The sequence below is a fragment of the Eleutherodactylus coqui genome, chromosome 5 (assembly GCF_035609145.1).
Source record: "Eleutherodactylus coqui strain aEleCoq1 chromosome 5, aEleCoq1.hap1, whole genome shotgun sequence".
NCBI lineage: Eukaryota > Metazoa > Chordata > Amphibia > Anura > Eleutherodactylidae > Eleutherodactylus > Eleutherodactylus coqui.
This window is the reverse complement of record NC_089841.1, coordinates 167,285,646-167,303,280: the sequence shown is the minus strand read 5'-3', so window position 1 is coordinate 167,303,280 and position 17,635 is coordinate 167,285,646. Positions and strand designations below refer to the sequence as shown.

The window sequence follows — 17,635 nt, the reverse complement described above, 5'->3', positions numbered from 1 at the left end:
TTCCAGAAGTCAGTCCTTTTACACATTGTTTAAGAGTTCATGCAGAATTGGTTCCTCTACGAGAGGTCTCATATCTACCATACATCGTGTTCTCATAAACCCTAGCCTGGAATCGCCTTCTAGACACCTATATAGGACAAAATGGGAAGAATATTTAGGAGAAGTTTTGTCAGATGCTGTGTGGAGGCTCATCTGGAAGCGGGATGCTAAAACTCCCTTGTGTTTTATCTAATATGAAACAGCCTACAGGCTTTTTCTTGCACCACACTTTGACCCCTTGGTGTGACCTTTGGTGGATGATTTTGGTGTCATTAGATTTGTTACATATTCACCACTGCCGTAAAATCATAACATTTGAGTTTGATTACATTAAGTGACAGGCAAGTTGAAAGTTCCTATGTTAAGTTTAGCGGCGCTGCTGTGCTTCATAGCAAACAGTGGACAGCGAACAGTTGAAGCGAATCGAGAGAAAGAGACAGACACCTTTGTAGGGTGTTTTATATTAAATATCTGCTCCAAATACAAAGTGACACTCTGAATAATTAAATAACCAAGCAGATTTAGAAGTTCACAACCACCACTTTCCTGAACATTGGGTCAATCAAGTATAGAGAATCAACGTAAGTTCAGTTGCCCTTTCTTTGGTACCACACTCCAGAACTCCTGCACAGGCTTAAAGGGGTATTTTAGTTCCAACAAGTTATTCCAATACCTGTCTGAGTTTCTTGGTCTGATATCGTGCTCTCCCATGTAAAGCCGCAGACAATTAGTTCTTGTTATAAAAGTAAATTATTGCATTTTTCTAGATTGTACCAAGGTCAGCTAGATCACGGTCCACGACTGAAGAACCTCAGAAGCAGGACATAAATGAGGATATACCCACAAGAGAAGAAACAGAAGAGACAGTACCAGATAAGCAGCCCAAACACTCTACAACACCTAAAGAAAGTCCTGATGACTGGGACACAGACTTAGAAATGGAAGGTTTGTTACTGGAGTGGATATCTGAGTTGATACATTAGACAGTTACAGTATCAGTAAGCAGCGCTCGATAGCACACAAAACATGTGATCTTTGGTAGATCTTGTCATAGCTTCAAAAAAGATAATCTTTTATTGTGCTGCACTGTAGAATTTACGTATATATTATTTTGGACAAATATTTAACAATTTCTCAGCATGATTTATGTTCTACAGTTTCGGAAAATGCAGAAATGGGCACATGCGGGCATGATTTAAGTTTGCCAAGCTCTTCCTTTTCTTGTGTTCACTGGAAATTTCATCTCTAGTTGAAAACTCGAGTCAGACTGTTTTTTTAGAGATATGCTCCCTAAGCGCTTATTCACACAAGTAATATTCTCTGGCGTGTTTTGTGCGACGCACGAATGTGGAATTGAATGTATCTTTTGAATTGCTTCATTCACACTAGCATTTTTTTTCTTCGCAAAAAATCGCAGCATTGTTTTCAATGGGGCCTTAAAAACCATCACATGGCACTCGTATGCCGTGCAATGTGCATGCGAGTGCGATGTGATGTTTCCCGTTGAAGTCAATGAAAAACACGTGTGATCCTTTCATGCGCATGACACACACACGTGAGGATCACAATTTTACTAAAGTGATGGGATCCGTTTTTGAATAAAAAACGCGTAGCAGCGCCTTAAAAAATACATGTTGGCAAGTGAGATATTGTACTTACCCATGTGAATGTAGCCTTACAACTACACTGAAAAGACTGGTTGTAAGAAATATTGGCAGACATGACAGCTGATCAGATCAAAACTGGAGTTTCACTGTGTTGACAGCAAAGAAAGGGATGAACCAGCTTGTTGGCCATAATAATAATAATAAACTTTATTTGTATAGCGCCAACATATTCCGCAGCGCTTGCATAACACTTGTGCCATTGCCCATTTCTGCACTATTGGGCTATGTTGATATTTGAAGATCTTAAAGAAACCTTACAATTGGTATGGATCCTAAGGCTTTGTTCCCAAGAGCGTATACCAGCCCGACGTTTTCACGGTCTATACGCTGTGATCTGATGCATTGGATTCCAATGCATCAGATCACATGGCCGCATTCCCGCGACGTAAAAGTGCCCGGCCAGCTAATATGGTGCTGGGCGTTTTTACGTCGGGCCCAAAAGATAGTCCCGGAACTATCTTTTGGGCCGAAATAAGTCGCCCGCTGCATGGGCTCCTATAGGAGCCAATGACAGCAGCCAGAGAAGGGAGATGGGAGGGAGTTTAGCAGCAGGACTGCTAAACTCCCTCCCTCTTCTCCCCTCCGGCTGATTGCAATGGAAGGGGGCAGGATGGGGCGGAGCTAAGCGCTACCCCATACCGCCTCCCATTGCTGGCTGCAAAAAGGGGGCAGAATGGGGGCAGAGCTATGTTCCTGAACCTTATCCGCAGCCAGCAATGGAAGAAGGCAGAATGGGGCAGCACTCAGCTCCACCGCCATCCCGCCCCCTCCCATTGCAATCAGCCGGAGGGGAGGAGAGAGGAGGTGAACCAGCAGGGGAAGGGGGCATTTATGCATTGGGGTCCATGCCGTCTGAACGGGTGCACACACGTTAGATTTGTTCACCCGTTTACGAGTTTTTACTGCTCAGATCGTAGTTTATATCGGCCGGCCGATATTTTTATGTTCGTGGGAACAAAGCCCTATACTAAGACTTCGGCAAATTAGGAGTCAGGTAGGAACTTTCAAACATTGATCCAGGGATTATTCTGACTGCCATTATTGAGTTGGGAAGCAATTTTTTCAACCAAATGGGCTAATTGGCTTCTGCCTCGTTGGTTTTTTTTTTTGCCATCCTCTGGATCAACAAGGAGCGGGGGAGTGAACAACTAGATGGACATTCTCCCTTCAGCCTAACATACTATGTTACTATGTACAACATACAAAGGAAAGGGTGAATATTATCAAATGTAAAACATTTGGCGCTCTGCCACTGACTACGGTCACTTTTTGTTAATCTGTCCCTGCTGTTATGTACCTTGAATAGGGTCATACCTCTTAGGTCACCTGCGGAGCTGCATCGTCCTGCATGTTGCTACAGTACATTGGTTCATTTAGTCACTAGGGACATTTAGGAAGAGGTGTCCATTCCTCCCCCAGTTCACCCTCAAGAGGAAACCACTGCGGATGGCTAGCCGGTCCAATACAAGATTGTATTCAACCATTTCAACAGGTCTACGGTAATAAGAACTGAAGCCAGATTGCCATAGGTGAATTTCATATGGCTGCTCATCCTTTATATACACGTATTATGGCGTTATGCATGTGGCCCTGATCAATATCTATTTCTTGCATATTGGAATTTTGATTATCATCATTAATTGAGGCATCATAAATTTTTTCTTTATTCTATTGTTTTGTTTTAAATTTGACAATATTAACCCTCTCTTTTGTATGTTCATATTTGCCATAAAACCCTGGAGGAAATAGCACCCCCCAGTATGCCAGAAGCTGTATCAAACGCCGCTATAGTCATTGGGGTCCATTTGGCGAAGTCAGGGTCAGGCATATGTCAGATCCGGCACTTCTGGCTTTTCTGTTATTTAGAACAACTTAGCACTGTTGTGAAGCCAACCTTAAAGTTGGTCGTTATCTACATTTATTTTTAGAAAACTCTGATTAACAATTAAACGGGTTCCTCTGCATCTGCTGGGGGAATATATGCACATATAAGACTCATTCATGTATGTATGGCCTGTCCAGATCATTGCTTATTAAACCTTATCAATGATCTGCTGTAGGGGCTGAATTGTAACAGAAATTTCTAATTGTATTAGGGAATGCCTAGTGCTTAGTGTCATATATACATTATTTATGGAGTCCCGTAAATTTCACTGATATTCAAGTTTAATGCTCTATTTACACAATATTTTAGAAAATCAAGTTGAACAAAGTGATGCTTTTCAGATCCGATCAGATTAGCAATTCATTGCCCTTAGACATCAAATTAGCAAAGTCATCAGCATGTTGCACAGTAAAAGTGTTCTTGCAACACAGACTTATCATTTATTTACAACAGAAGGAATATTTTATTCCCCGATTGAAACCCACAGACATGTAGCTTCACTTAAAATGTCATCTAAAACATCTATTATTTATAGAAAAATCATTTAAAATGATAGAATCATCTAGTCTGATTTGTGCATTTCTTCTACTATCCTGTTATCTATAATTCCACAAACACTTATGAACAAAAAAAAGTCTCTTTGTGAATCCAAAGTATTACTGGAGCTCGTCTCCGAAGACCCCATTATGTAGATTCTGTGTGTTTGGCCTTTTAAGGCACATGCACCGACTCCCGGCAATTCTAGGCACTGTACAAGCATATTCTCAGTAATTCTCGGCTGAATGTACTTGGGGATGTCCGGTGAAACGCAGAGTACTATCTGAAATGTATGGGCAGCCATAAGCCTTCAGTGCAAAAATGACCCCTTTTTGAAATGTGACAGTCAGAGAACACACCACCTATGTTTCTCAACTGATACAATGGATTCCTTTGTTGGTTGAGGACACCAAGAACAATATTCTTGGACTGTTATCATGCAGGACAGATGAGACAGAAGGAGTCATTTCACTGGTGCCCTGAATCTGACTTGACAGTGAAAGTTACACCTGTAGGTGGGTTTGGCACATCTGGGAGTATGTGTGCAGTAAGCACCTGAGAAACCAAGTTGCGTTGGGGCTAGGGTGCCACCGAGGAGCGTACTGACATAAAGAGGCCAGTAAGTGACTGGAGCCTGCGGGAGAATGGAGTCCATCTGGCTGCTAAGAGAGAGAATGATAGTTAGAGAGATGTGTCCTAGAGAGAAGCCCTCAGAAGTACCGATGATGATGATTATCCGTTTAGTCACATCCGACCCTCGGTCGCTCAATGGATCAATGTTCTCCACGCATTTCTGTCCTTCACGGCTTTTTTCAAAGTACCACTCAGAGATAATGAGGCTGGTGAGTCGAAGAGAATTGTTGCAATGGAGCTGATGGCTACAGTCTGTTAGGAGCTTTGTTTTTGCTCCAAGTTTAGCACAGTAACTGGTTATCTATGGTTTGATCAAAAGCCATCCTGACTCGGACTGTGAAAGAGTGCATGTGCTGTGACTGGAGGAAGAGGGGATCTTATCATGACTACAGGTGACCACATCAGGCAATCAGCATCTGAAGTACTCCTGCAAGTGAGAAACCGTTCCAGTGGCTCTAGAAAAAAAGGAGTGTGAGGGCTCAAGTTATTATTAAAGTTCAAAAGAGTCACAGGAGTGAGAATACCACCCACACCTGAACTGGCAATTCTACTGTTAGGCGTAAACAACATCCCAAGGGAAGTCAGAAAACTAGCGTCACATAGTCTCCTCTCCATTAAGCTATTAATTGCTAGGAATTGGAGAACAGATCGCATCCCCTCAGTGACCGACTTAACCCAGCTACTCTCTGAACACGGCAGCTACGAAAAAATATTTGCTTACAGAAACAACAGGGTCAAACAATTTCTGGAGACCTAGAAACCCTGGCTGGATCATTCAGCACAATCTGACGTACTAGTAAAATTCTTGGCTTAAAAAATTCATACTAGTTTGGTCTTGAGTTCTGGATCAAAATTTCCTGACATTACACCCCCTCCCCCACTTTTTGTTTTCTCCCTTTGTTTTAGATTACTAGTAGATGTAATGCAAAAATTACAATTCTATATCTACATACTCACTGTTAGAAGTTTACGGTATTTTGAATGTTAAACGCAAGAAATAACATGTAAGAGAAAGATTATTGCCTGCATGTTATGTAATGATATGCTAACTGTCAAAAAAAACTTATTGAATATTAAGTTATTATTAAAGGGGTATTCCGGGCACAGACTAACATTTTAAAATCTAATGTATACCATAGCGATAAGTCATTTTGTGATAGGTTCACTGTACCTGGTTTAGCTACCTTCATTCTCTCTGTGTCATGTGACCCTCCGCCTAAAACATATCTTCACTTCCTCTGACATCATCTCCACATTTGCCACTTCCTCCCCTGCCCATAGCCTCCAACATCCTGGGAGCAGTGCATGATGGGAGGACAGCAGTGGAAGCGCTGCGCTGTATTGCTCATGTACAGTTCAGAGTGCTGGAAGGTCTTGTCTGCCTCCTTCAGCTTTCTCTGGCCCTCTCAGTGAGAGGGAGGTTGGTGGTAGTAAGGTGTCGGACGTGTGATCTGAGGAAGGAGCTACAGTGCTGGCCAGTGAACAAGCTCTATGCATGCTGGGAGTTGTAGGTAACAGTCTATTGCTGTGTTTACTGGGAAGTGATGCATGCAAACACAGCAGCAGATTAACGGCTGCACAGGATGAAGAAGAGGATGCAGAGCGGCAGATAAAAGGTACAGGTTGCTGCTAATTAGATTTCAGAATTTTCCATTTTGTGAGAATTTTTTTCTTTATTAGATCAGTAAGTTTTCATTTTGCGACTCCACCGCTGCTGTTTAGCATTCTATTACCACCTGCAGTGTTACTTGGAATGCCATTAAGCTTTCCGCGTGCATAGAAACCCGCATACTTTGACAGAAATTCTAACCACACCATGGGTGGCATTGCAAAACTTACTCATCTAATTAAGAGAGAAAAAAAATTTTCATTCACGTAGTATTGGTAAGAAAAAAAATTTAAGCTCTCTTTTTTTTATAATTTAAGCTCGAAAAGTGGTAACTTTAATAATTTTTGTAAACAATGACCTATTTGATGGATTACTCTGAAGGGCCTGTAGATCTTCAGGAGATGAGAATTCCCCAGAATAGTGACTACCACTAGTATAATACATGGTACAAATATCAGGTTTGTATCACCTTTTGGGTAGATGCTACAGTGGCCCAAATTATATCTGGAATAGTAAGCCTGAAATCATATAAAAGATTCTGGGCTAAGAGATCTAGCACTGATATTCTAGAAGTGCCAAGAGTAAAACTTATGACATATTACATATATTCTTGGCAGTTAAAGGGGTATTTCAGACAGAAATGTTTATCACTTACTTAACCACTGTCAACCAATACAAACTAGGTGTAATAAAGTAAAACAAAAGATTAACCACCTATTAAATCCCTGCTGCGCCAGCGTCAGTGCCCCATGGGTCTTTGTTGCCATGCCAGGAGTAACTATGTGCCATTATATTGCTAACTGAAGTTGATTGGTTTGTCAAGCATGCTATACATAATAATTTCTTTACATGGGGATTGCTGGGTTATGGCTAATAAATTAGCATTATACATCTAATTAGCTAAACGTGTAATTCACTTTTGCAGAAGTCAAACATTCGTATGACCCCTCCGGTAAAGCCAGATACCTCTCAGCCTGCCAGCTATTTGGTGTAGTCCCAGTTTCATACTTCTTGCGTCATATGGGAGACTCCGAGTTCATAATGAGGCATCACGGGCTTGGTGCGCAGGTAAGAACTATTAAGAGGAATGGTAAAATGTGAGGCTGAGTAAATGATAGACACTAGTTTTTAAATTTGTTAAACCTTGGAAATGGGGAATGAAGCAGTTCTTTACAAGTTGTAACATTAATCAGGATTAGAGATGAGCGAACGTACTCGGTTCGGGTGGATTCGGGGAGCTCCGGGGGTGAGCGGGGGTTGCAGGGGGGAGAGAGAGAGAGCTCCCCCCTGTTCTCCACTGCTACCCCCCCCCCCTCGCTCCACCACGCCGCCCCCCCCGGCGGCCCACGAATCTTTTCGTCCGAGTAGTCGAGTGCAAAAACACCCGAACCGAGTACGTTCGCTCATCTCTAATCAGGATGGATTTCTCATTTGAAATGAAAAGATTACAATAAAATAAAACAAACTGCTTTTTATTCCAGGCCACAAAAGCAATTGCTCTATCTTTGGTGACCAACACTTCAATTGTAAACTTAAATCTCAGTGATAACTGGCTGGAAGGAGAAGGGGCAGCTGCAATTGCAGATATGTTAAAGGAAAACTGCTATATTTCAGGTTTGTTTGTGTTGCCAAGTATTTATTATAAGTTGGATGAGAATAGACCTGATTTTTCTCGACCATCAGGGGTCTGATTGAGCTTTGTTTGCACCATGAACCTCTAGGCTACCCTCTTTCGAGAGGTGTACTTTGGATTTTCTAGGCCCTAATGTACAATCAATGTACACAAAGCCTCTGGCTGAGCTTAATAGGCAATATAATACACTGCTATACTGGAGTATTGCAGTGTATTAAATAAATATTGGTATTTGTATAGCGCCAACTTATTCCGCAGCGCTTTCAGGTAATTATTATTTATTACCCGCCACCAAGCTGGGTTCTCATTTTACTGACCTTAGAAGGATGGAAGGCCTTGAGCCGGCTACCTGAATCACACAGGGATCGAACTTGCAACCTTCAGGTCGTAGGCGAAAGTTTACACTCTGCACCACACGAGGCATTATAAGATTGATTAAAGGTCTTCTAGTGGGACAAAAATAAGAAGTTGAAAAAGTGCTGAAAAAAGGTAAAAATAAAAAATAAAAATGTCAACCACTCCACTCTTCTTCCTTTACTATATATATAAAAAAAATCCCAAATCTGGTATCGCAACATTCATAAAAAAACATTGATTAAAGGTTAGTACATTATTTAATCTGCACGGTGTAAGCTGTGAAAAAGAAATAAGCACCAATAGACAATTTTGTATATCTTGCCTCACAAAAAACAGAATAGAAAACAATCAAACAATCAAAAAGTCATATGTGTCACCAAATGGTACCAATAGAAAGCACAATTTGTCCTGCAAAGAAAAAACATGAAACAACACTGTTGACAGGAAAAATACTGCTCTTTGAATGCGACGAGGCAAAAAATGCATGTCTTTTATAAAAGTGTGAAAAAGTAGCAAGATATTAACAAAATTATATAAATTTAGTAATGACTCACATAATGAATTTAATGTATTATTTATACTGCACAGTGAGCACTGTAAAAAAAAAAGCAGAATTGCAGAGAGGAAGGCTCCATAGGGAAACATGGGCTACAAAACCGCATATCGCTGGACCCACGATGTTTTTGACTCGCAATGTCGCATGCTAGAAAACCTCGCTAATGTCAAGTAACCCATAGGAAAGCATGGGCTTCACATACATGCGATTTTGTAGCATTGTCACATGGCAAGAAAATTGCATGATTTTATTGCCCGTGTTAAAGATGCCTAATGCACATTGTGCACTGCCCTGTGATTCGCCAGCCCTGATCATGTGAGCAGTGTTGGCCAATCAAACAGCAAGTGAAGTGCATTGATAGTCTAACACTACCAATTCACTATGTGGATTAGGTAGTCTGAAGATTGCAAGGGCCATCTTGAACAGTTGAAAATGGGACTCGGAACTGGCAGATTAGAGGAGCATCAGCACAGAAGACCAACAGCAAGTAATATAACTGTCCCCTCCGCATACAGGAGAAAATCTAGTCCCGAAACGCTTTAAACTGAAAATGTACCATTTTTGGGTACACTTGACTTTTGGATCGGTTTTCATTCAATTTTTATATGAAGATGAGGTGACCAAAAAAACTGCAATTTTGGTGTTATATTTTTGTTTTTTTCTGACAGCAATCACCATGTGGGATAAATTACACATTACTTGAGTTCCTTTTTTGTATGCTGCAATACCCATTGTTTATTTTTTTGTGTGAAAAATGGGAAAAGGGAGTTTTGTTTTAATTTTTTTAATCTTTATTTTATTTTATTTGACTTTATTTTAGATTTTTTTTTTTTTAGTTCCCTTAGGGGGCGTGAACTTGTGATCTTTTGATCACTTCTACAATATACTGCAATACTTCAGCACTGCAGTATACTGTATTTTTAACACTCTCCTATTAAATACATGGCTGTCCTGGAAGCCTTCACCAGACCCATGGCTACCATGGCAAGCCTCAACACTCCGCCATTGCATCATGCGAAACTGATGTGGAGTCAGATGGGACACTCTCCCTCTGCAGCTGACTACTTACATGCCGCGGTCTGGATTGACAGTGTATGGAAACTATAAAATATAAAATATGTCACAGAAGACCAACAGGTTAATATTAATGTCTTCTTATGTGGCAATGGGGCCTTTCAGTCCCTTCAAGCGAAAGGACCCTGGGTGGGACAACCACTTTTGCCCCCCCTATAGCTACTTCCCAGTGTGTAACATAATGTTACTTCTGTCCAACACTTACAATTTTACTTCTGATGTTCTTGTGCTTTCAGAGCTACATTTGTGTGACAATAGACTAGCACTGAGCGGTGCCAAAGCACTATCCCTGATGCTGCTGGAGAACATAACACTTCAGAAGGTGAAGCTATCGGGAAATGAGTTTGATGACCAGGTCGCTCCTTATGTTTCTGAAGTCCTAATGAACAATCAGAAGGTGGAATCTATGGATCTCAGCCATAACATGTTTGGAGATGGTTCAGGTACAGCACACATTGAAATGTTAGCTACTAGATAGGACAAAATTTCATAATTTTCTAAAACCATATATAAGCTACCGTCCTTTTATAAAGCATTGCCTAAAACCACATGGCAGGAAGGATCACCTATAACGAGCAGATGGATTACCACTAGAGGGCTGTGGTGAGATAGTAGGCTTCAGTTTTTTGAGTCAGTGAAGAAATTCTTCCTTCCTAATGACTTGTGATTTGTAGTTTGTCGATACTGTACCAGCGTGCCCAGCCACAAGAGGAGACCAAGTGTCCCATCAAGGGGTTATAACTTATGAGTCCAGATCCGATATACTGAATGGGTACTGCATATATTAATGGCCGTGCAATTATATGATTGGGACCTGTACATTATTTATAACACGCTGACCATTTTATGTTCCATTTCAAAGTTGGATTTTTTTTTCTGCTTGCAATACAGATCATAGAAAGCTCCCGGAATATCAGGAATAAACCTCCCTCACAGGCCAAAATATATAGTCACAGCCACAAAAAGATTTTAGAGATTCTCAGAAAAGTGTACTGTATCCTTTAATTAAAATTTCAATTTTATTAGTAATCAAATTATATATAAAAAAAACAAACCTAACTGCACCCTATAATGTCCCAAACTATAAGACGACCCCACACTGCAACCTAACCTTCCTTTTCCTATTTCTCCCTTCTCTTATCCCCTCTATATTTTAAGATACCCATCTCAGGACAAAAGAGACCTGATCCCAAAAATAATAAATCCAGAAAATATTAATAGAAAATCCCTCCACCAAAATGAAACAATACACACAAACAAAAAGTATATGTAACATCAAACCCTCATGACCTCAAACAATGCAAACTACATTTTTATTTCTAGTCAGGCTATAAGAGAAATGCAACATAAAATGGTCAGCTGGGCAGAGCGTTATAAATTATGTACAAATCACATTCATTAATTGTCGCTGTCAATAATAGGGGGATCACAGCCGCAGGGGAATCACTTTTTATTAAAGTACTTTTCACTGATTTGACTCCTAATTAAAATTTAACGTTTAATGGTAACTTCTAAAAACGTATATTCCCACAGAGAGGTAACAAATATATATTTTGGTTAAAACACCATAGACTTCCAGTTTCTCAAATGGCCCATGGATGGCGCTTATAGAGTAAATACTCGGTTTTCACTGATGTAAGTGTTGTGCGCTTTTTTATATGCTTCTAATATGCCCTAGGGGCCAAACTGAGAAAATGGAACGGATACAGTTCTGTCCAAAAAAATGATATGCCTCCAGCCTACCTTCAAGGCTGGAGACTCTGCTAGGGTTTCATTTCATTTTGTTTTTTCTTTGGTTCCTTTATCAGTAAATCTTCCTCTGAGCATCTATCTGGTTAAGCTAGTTCCAAACTATCTAGGAACTTAGACTGGGCAGTATCCATTGATTGCTAATGGGGTTAATTTGAAAAGTGTACTCTGTTGGTAGGTACAGTGGTAATTGTGATTAGAATCTATCATTCAAATATAGTGCTAGCGCTTTTTAAAATTTTGTGGGCACTCCCTGAAGCATATAGGGGCTCTGGCTGTCCCTTCTGGGGCACTGTGACTAGTAATATGGTGGTGTTCTTATGGGAGAACACTGGCTGCCCTTCTTATGGGGCAATGTGGCTTGCTATCTCCTGGGGACACTCCTAAATCAACGTGGGAATAATCTGCTACATATATCTGTGATGGGAGTGGGGTTGTACATAATTTTATTCCAGATTATTGGAATGCATGGTTGTGTAGACCCAAATCTAAAATGAAAAAAATGAGTATGTAAAGCAAGAATGTCATTTTTGTGTAGGTGAGATTTTGGGTGCTGCGATTGCTGAAAACACTGGAATGCTGGAAATAAATCTCAGTTGGAACTATTTTCGTGGAAAGGCTGCTGTAGCCATTGCTAAGGGATTAGGGGTAGGTATTTAATACTCTGCTCTGAAAATTAGAAATAGCATTCATTCAATGCATTATTATTAACATTGCCTCAAACTGTCTAACAACCAAAAAGATAATTAATTTGCAAGTGAAATAAGGTTTTCAAAATGTTATTGCTTTCAGTAAAGATACCTGTACACCGGATGATAATCGCCCGAATAATCATTGGAAACTGGAAATTTGGGCAATGGTCAGCCCATGTACGCGTGGCCACCAACAGGGCACTAAGTGATTCTTGTTCACTTGTTGAAATTGCATGATATATTTATCTGGCCAGGTCTCTTATATGGTATACCCCAACATAAACCCATCAGAAACATGTAACCCCGCGTTCAAAGCATCAAAAATTCTTACAAATTTGTATTCTCACGACCCCCTGTTGTATCTTTGCAATTTGAAGTTGCCTTCTAATATACTGATTATCAAAAAAACTGTAGAAATGGGAGGGATAAAACAAACCAAATCACAGTTCTCACCTATTTATGTAAAACTCATTGTAAAAAAAAATCAAGCACCTAAAAGGAGTTGTTGGAGCTGAATGAAACTTTATATGTGTGATTGTACCATTGATAAGTAAGTGGTTACAATATCAGAGCAAATTGAAGGGAGGCTCTAGTACCTTGTTAAACCACCTCTAGCTTGGATACAAGATGTGATATGGGCGGACATGGAGGCCTATCGGTCTACATTTGCTGTAACTGAGACTCTAGATTGTGCAAATTCATAGGCTGTCAAAGTTGGTGTCCCAGATAATCCAATACAGGTTCTATTGGTGAAAAATCTAGCCACTGAACAGGACCTGAAAGTGTGGCAATGTTGTGGAGGTTTCCTGTGACACCCTTGCTGTGTGTGGCCGAGCGTTATCGTGCTGGAAAATGCCTCTTGTGTTGCCTCTCATGGCAGGGCTTTCATGTGGCTGCAGTAAGTCCTGAACATATCACGTAGCTGTCCCTCGTACCACTCCTAGGGGTGACCAGCTGTCGTATGTGATAGCCTGCAGACCATTACACCAGCAGTGGGGGCAGTGTGCCGCTTCACAGCAAAGGAAGGATTAAGGCGTTCACCCCTAGGTCTCCAGACATGAACACAGCCGTCATCAGTGCCCAAACTAAACCTGGATTTATTGCTGAAGACAACCTAGTTCCATTCCATAGCAGTCCAGTTTCATTGTTTACGAAACCACTGCAAACGCACGTGATGGTGGGTGGGTGTCAAAGGCAGTATACGTAATAGATGCCAAAAGGTCAAATGTCCTTCAACCAAGTGCATGCAAATGGTCCTGACAGACCCAGAGGCCTGTAATGATAGTGCCACCTGCCTCAGCATGGCGGACAACGAAACAGTTGGAGCTGCTCATTCTTGTAAGATGATCTTCTCTGCTGGTGTTTTGTTGAGAACGTCCTGAGCTGGATTGCCTTGTGTGCATGCCCTCACGCATCCATTGGTCTGAACACCTCCTAACAGTCTGGTCAAAACTGTCCAGGTGGCGGGCAATTCATTGATACGACCATCCAGCTTCTTGCATTCTAATAATGCACCACTTCTCAAACTTGGTTAACTGAGCGAAATCTCTTTGATGTTGCAGAGAGAGGTCTAGTGGTGAAAAAGCTCTACACAAGTGGAAAAAGAGGTCCACTACAGACAAGTAGCCTCCTGAGAGCCTCTCTATAGGCCAAGGGTGGAACCACTTTTAGGGCTTCAGGTGGCAAGACCTTTCATCTAATCATATCACAACTCTAATCACTTGTATAGCTGCCTGAGATGTAACTGCATGCCGAGTTTTGCGGCAAAATCACAACTCCTTCTAGGTGCCTGATTTTTTTTTGATGATGAGTATATAACAACCCAGAGAATAACATCTGAGAGAGATTTTTTTGTTTCAATAATCTTTATTGGGTTTCATTATTTTTCCAAACAATCAATAACAGGTTACCATATACAATAATGAGGGAATGCACTTCTAACATTATAATAGAAATATAATATGCATCATAAATTGGGTAGGTAATAGGGGGGAAGTAATAACCATTGTTTAAATAAATATGTGAACGGGAAAGTAGGTGAATAACTAATACCAGGTAAAACAAAGAGAAAAGTTATAGACCATGCCCCTGCCAATTGACTGCCATGTGATGAAAACATAGGACTCTACAAGAGTAGGAAGATATGACAATTATCCAGATATACACTGATTGCAGCACATCCAAGCTCTCCATATATGTATGAATTTCAAGAATGTGGCTTTGTTACCAGTGGATATTTTATCATATACATGTTTTGTTGATCAAAGTGATAGTTTCTTCTATATAAGGGATGCCAGTACTTTTCCAGTGTCTAAGGATAACCAAATGTAATAATGTCAGCACTTTGCAGCCTAGAATTAGAAATTTCAGTGGCATTAGATGGGAGTTAATATTCATCAGGGCTAATGAGGGAGACCTCTGGACTGTACGACTGACTAAAGAAGGTGAAACACAGAGTCCCATTATTATTGGTCCAGTTCCACAAAATGTGCAGTAATGATCCCTTACCGCCACAGTTTCTCTACAATCAGCCAAGCCATCAGCATATATCTTAGATATACGGATTGGTATAATACCATCTCAATATGATTTTCGCTAATGTTTCTACATGAATGCCAGTTTATGTCGCTAGATTTTTAGTCTAAATGCCTTCCCCACTCTTCCAGAGGGTATGTTTTTTGGAAATTAGCATGACCGTGTAGTAATACATATATAGGCTTTAATGCTTCAGTTCAATTTGGAAAATCTTCAGAATATATTTCAGTTGCCTGGAAAAGTTGAGGTTTATGTATATGTAGGAAATGCTGGATTTGTAAATATTTGCAGTGGTCACCTGGTGTCAGATGATATTGGGGTTTGAGTTGGACCAAGAGATTCATCCATTCATAGATGTGCGAGTGTACAGAAACCTAGTGTTCTCCAATTTGAAATATTCAGATAGGCGATGGCATATCGGAGGTGGTCTAGAGTTGATATATTCTTTTGGGAGAGGATTTAGCAGAATTTTTTTCATACTTTTAAAGATGTTTGAGTTAGCAGGCAGAGGTGGGATCTTAAAGGCAAATGTCACAACGCAACTGTAAGTAAAGATTTAGTCAAGATAGAGGATACTAAATGATGGTCATTATGGACTCAATGGTTCTGGTTTTAAGACCTCCACAGTACAGCTAGTTGGGAAACACGTGTTGCTGTCCAGTAGTCTTGGATGTCTAGGAGGCCTAGACCTCCTGCCCATCTTTCCTTAGTGAATATGGTGCTAGTCACCTGATGTTTATGTTGCACACAAGTTGAGATAGCATTCTATTCAGGTCTATAAAAAATCACTGTGGTAGTTCAATAGTGTGGGTACGGAATAAGGATAGCAATTTTGGAAGTAAAAGCATTTTGAGGGTAACGTTTTCTTCTTAACCACGATATCTCGAATTTATAGCCTTTGGGAGTATTCCTTCAATACTTTCAACACAAATGTTAAAATTGTGTTGATTCTACTTTTTGATGTAGAGCTGTTATAGTTATGACGGGTATTTTATATCATCATTTGGCCAATTAAAAGTGTGTTTATTTTGTAAGTAATATAGAAAGTCATTGTGGATAATCATAGGTAAGATTTGGGATTTCTGTGTATTTATTTTGTAGTAAGATATCATTCCAAACTCTTTTATGATTTTCCAGAGATGGTGTGGGGTCTGTTAATGTCAAGATGATCTCATCCGCACATAGCGATATTGAGTGTGAACAGTCACCAATCTGTATTCCTTTAATTAAGGTATTTTCTCTGAGGGCTTGGGCTACTGGTTCTAGGAAAAATATAAAAATTAGCGGGAATAGAGCGCAGACCTGTCTTGTACCATTTGTAATTATGAATTCATCCAATAGTGCACCATTGGTGAATACTCACGCCAATGCAGTTATAGCTTTGAGAAAAAGGCTGCCAAAGCTAATTTTGTCTGGAGTTGCAAAAGTATACAACCTATGTACATGGTTGAAAGCCTTTTCGGTATCCAGAGCAAGAAAAGCCCCTAGAATTTTCGCAGATTCAATATAATGTGCAAGTTTTAGTACCTTTCTGGTATTATCCGAAGTTTGTTGAACTTTGACAAATCCAACTTGATCTTCTTTGATCAAAGAAGGTGGGATAAATGCCAATCTGGAGGCTAGGATTTTGGCATAAATTTTGATATCGGTGTTTAGTAGTTATATAGGCCGAAAGTTGTGGGGGCTTTCTGTTTGCTTCCCTGTTTTAGGAAGAGTAACTATTAGAGCTTGTTGGTTTTCTTTAGGAAAGGATCCCTCTGTAACCACCAATTGGAAGGGACTTGCACAAGTGCGGAGATAGAATATTTTGAAACTTTTTATAATAGAAATTTGTAGAGCCATCTGGGACAGGTGATTTACTGTCTGATAGGGAGTTGATATGTTTGAGCACTTTGGTGGGTTTCAGAGAGCGTGGGTAGATTAATGTTATGCAAGAATTTTGAATTTAATGTGTAGCGCTTGGAAATGTAAAAGGGTCATCTATCTTTTAGATTATACAAGGCCATAAACTGTCTTAAAAGCTGTTTGCTAGATCTATAGGGCTTGTGAGTTTTTTTCCTTCCTTGTTTTGGCAAGTTAGATACGGGATCCGTGATGTTAGATGTTGAAAACAAAAAGACGCAACAGCAAACAGTCCTATACAAACTTGGCAGTGGAAAGGAAAATGTAGCAGCTCGTTTGGAGCCGAGTACCATGAGTGGAGGTGAATGTTCTTTGGTGCATTTGAATGTTGAGTGATTTCATGAAGTCTCACCAGCAGGGCAGATTTAAAGTCTGCGGTGAACTTGTTCGAGAGACCCCATGGCATGCCATTCCTCCAGAAAGTGTTGACTGACTTGTCCAGGATTTTAGTAGGCAAGATGTCTAGGTTCCATTGTTGCAGGATGGCGATTCCTTCATCCAGTGATTTGATGACAGAAGTGTTGTTATTGTGGACTATCAGTAGGCAGGGAATCCCTATTTTATATCCTATTCTATTGTCTCTGAGCCTTCTGGTGACAGTAAGCAGTCGATGTCTTTGAGCCAGACTTGCCGCGGATAAGTCTGTATACAGAGACAAAGTTTGATAAGGCGCAGGCAATGGGCCCATTTCCCTGGCTGCCTCCAAGAGCTTTTCCTTAACATGGAAAAAGTAAATGTAGGCTAAGACATCTCTGGGTATATGACCT

At 40.4% G+C, this 17,635-nt stretch overlaps 1 protein-coding gene across 2 annotated transcripts in view; it reads left to right on the top strand.

Moving 5' to 3' along the window:
- The window catches only part of LRRC74B (leucine rich repeat containing 74B), a 39,599-nt gene that overhangs the window by 9,350 nt on the left and 12,614 nt on the right, over window positions 1-17,635 (top strand). For both annotated transcript variants that reach the window (XM_066603676.1, XM_066603675.1), the window contains exons 2-6: window positions 807-984; window positions 7,296-7,438; window positions 7,852-7,984; window positions 10,227-10,433; window positions 12,278-12,387. In XM_066603676.1, coding sequence (XP_066459773.1) covers window positions 807-984; window positions 7,296-7,438; window positions 7,852-7,984; window positions 10,227-10,433; window positions 12,278-12,387 — 771 coding nt within the window. The remainder of the gene's footprint in view (window positions 1-806; window positions 985-7,295; window positions 7,439-7,851; window positions 7,985-10,226; window positions 10,434-12,277; window positions 12,388-17,635) is intronic.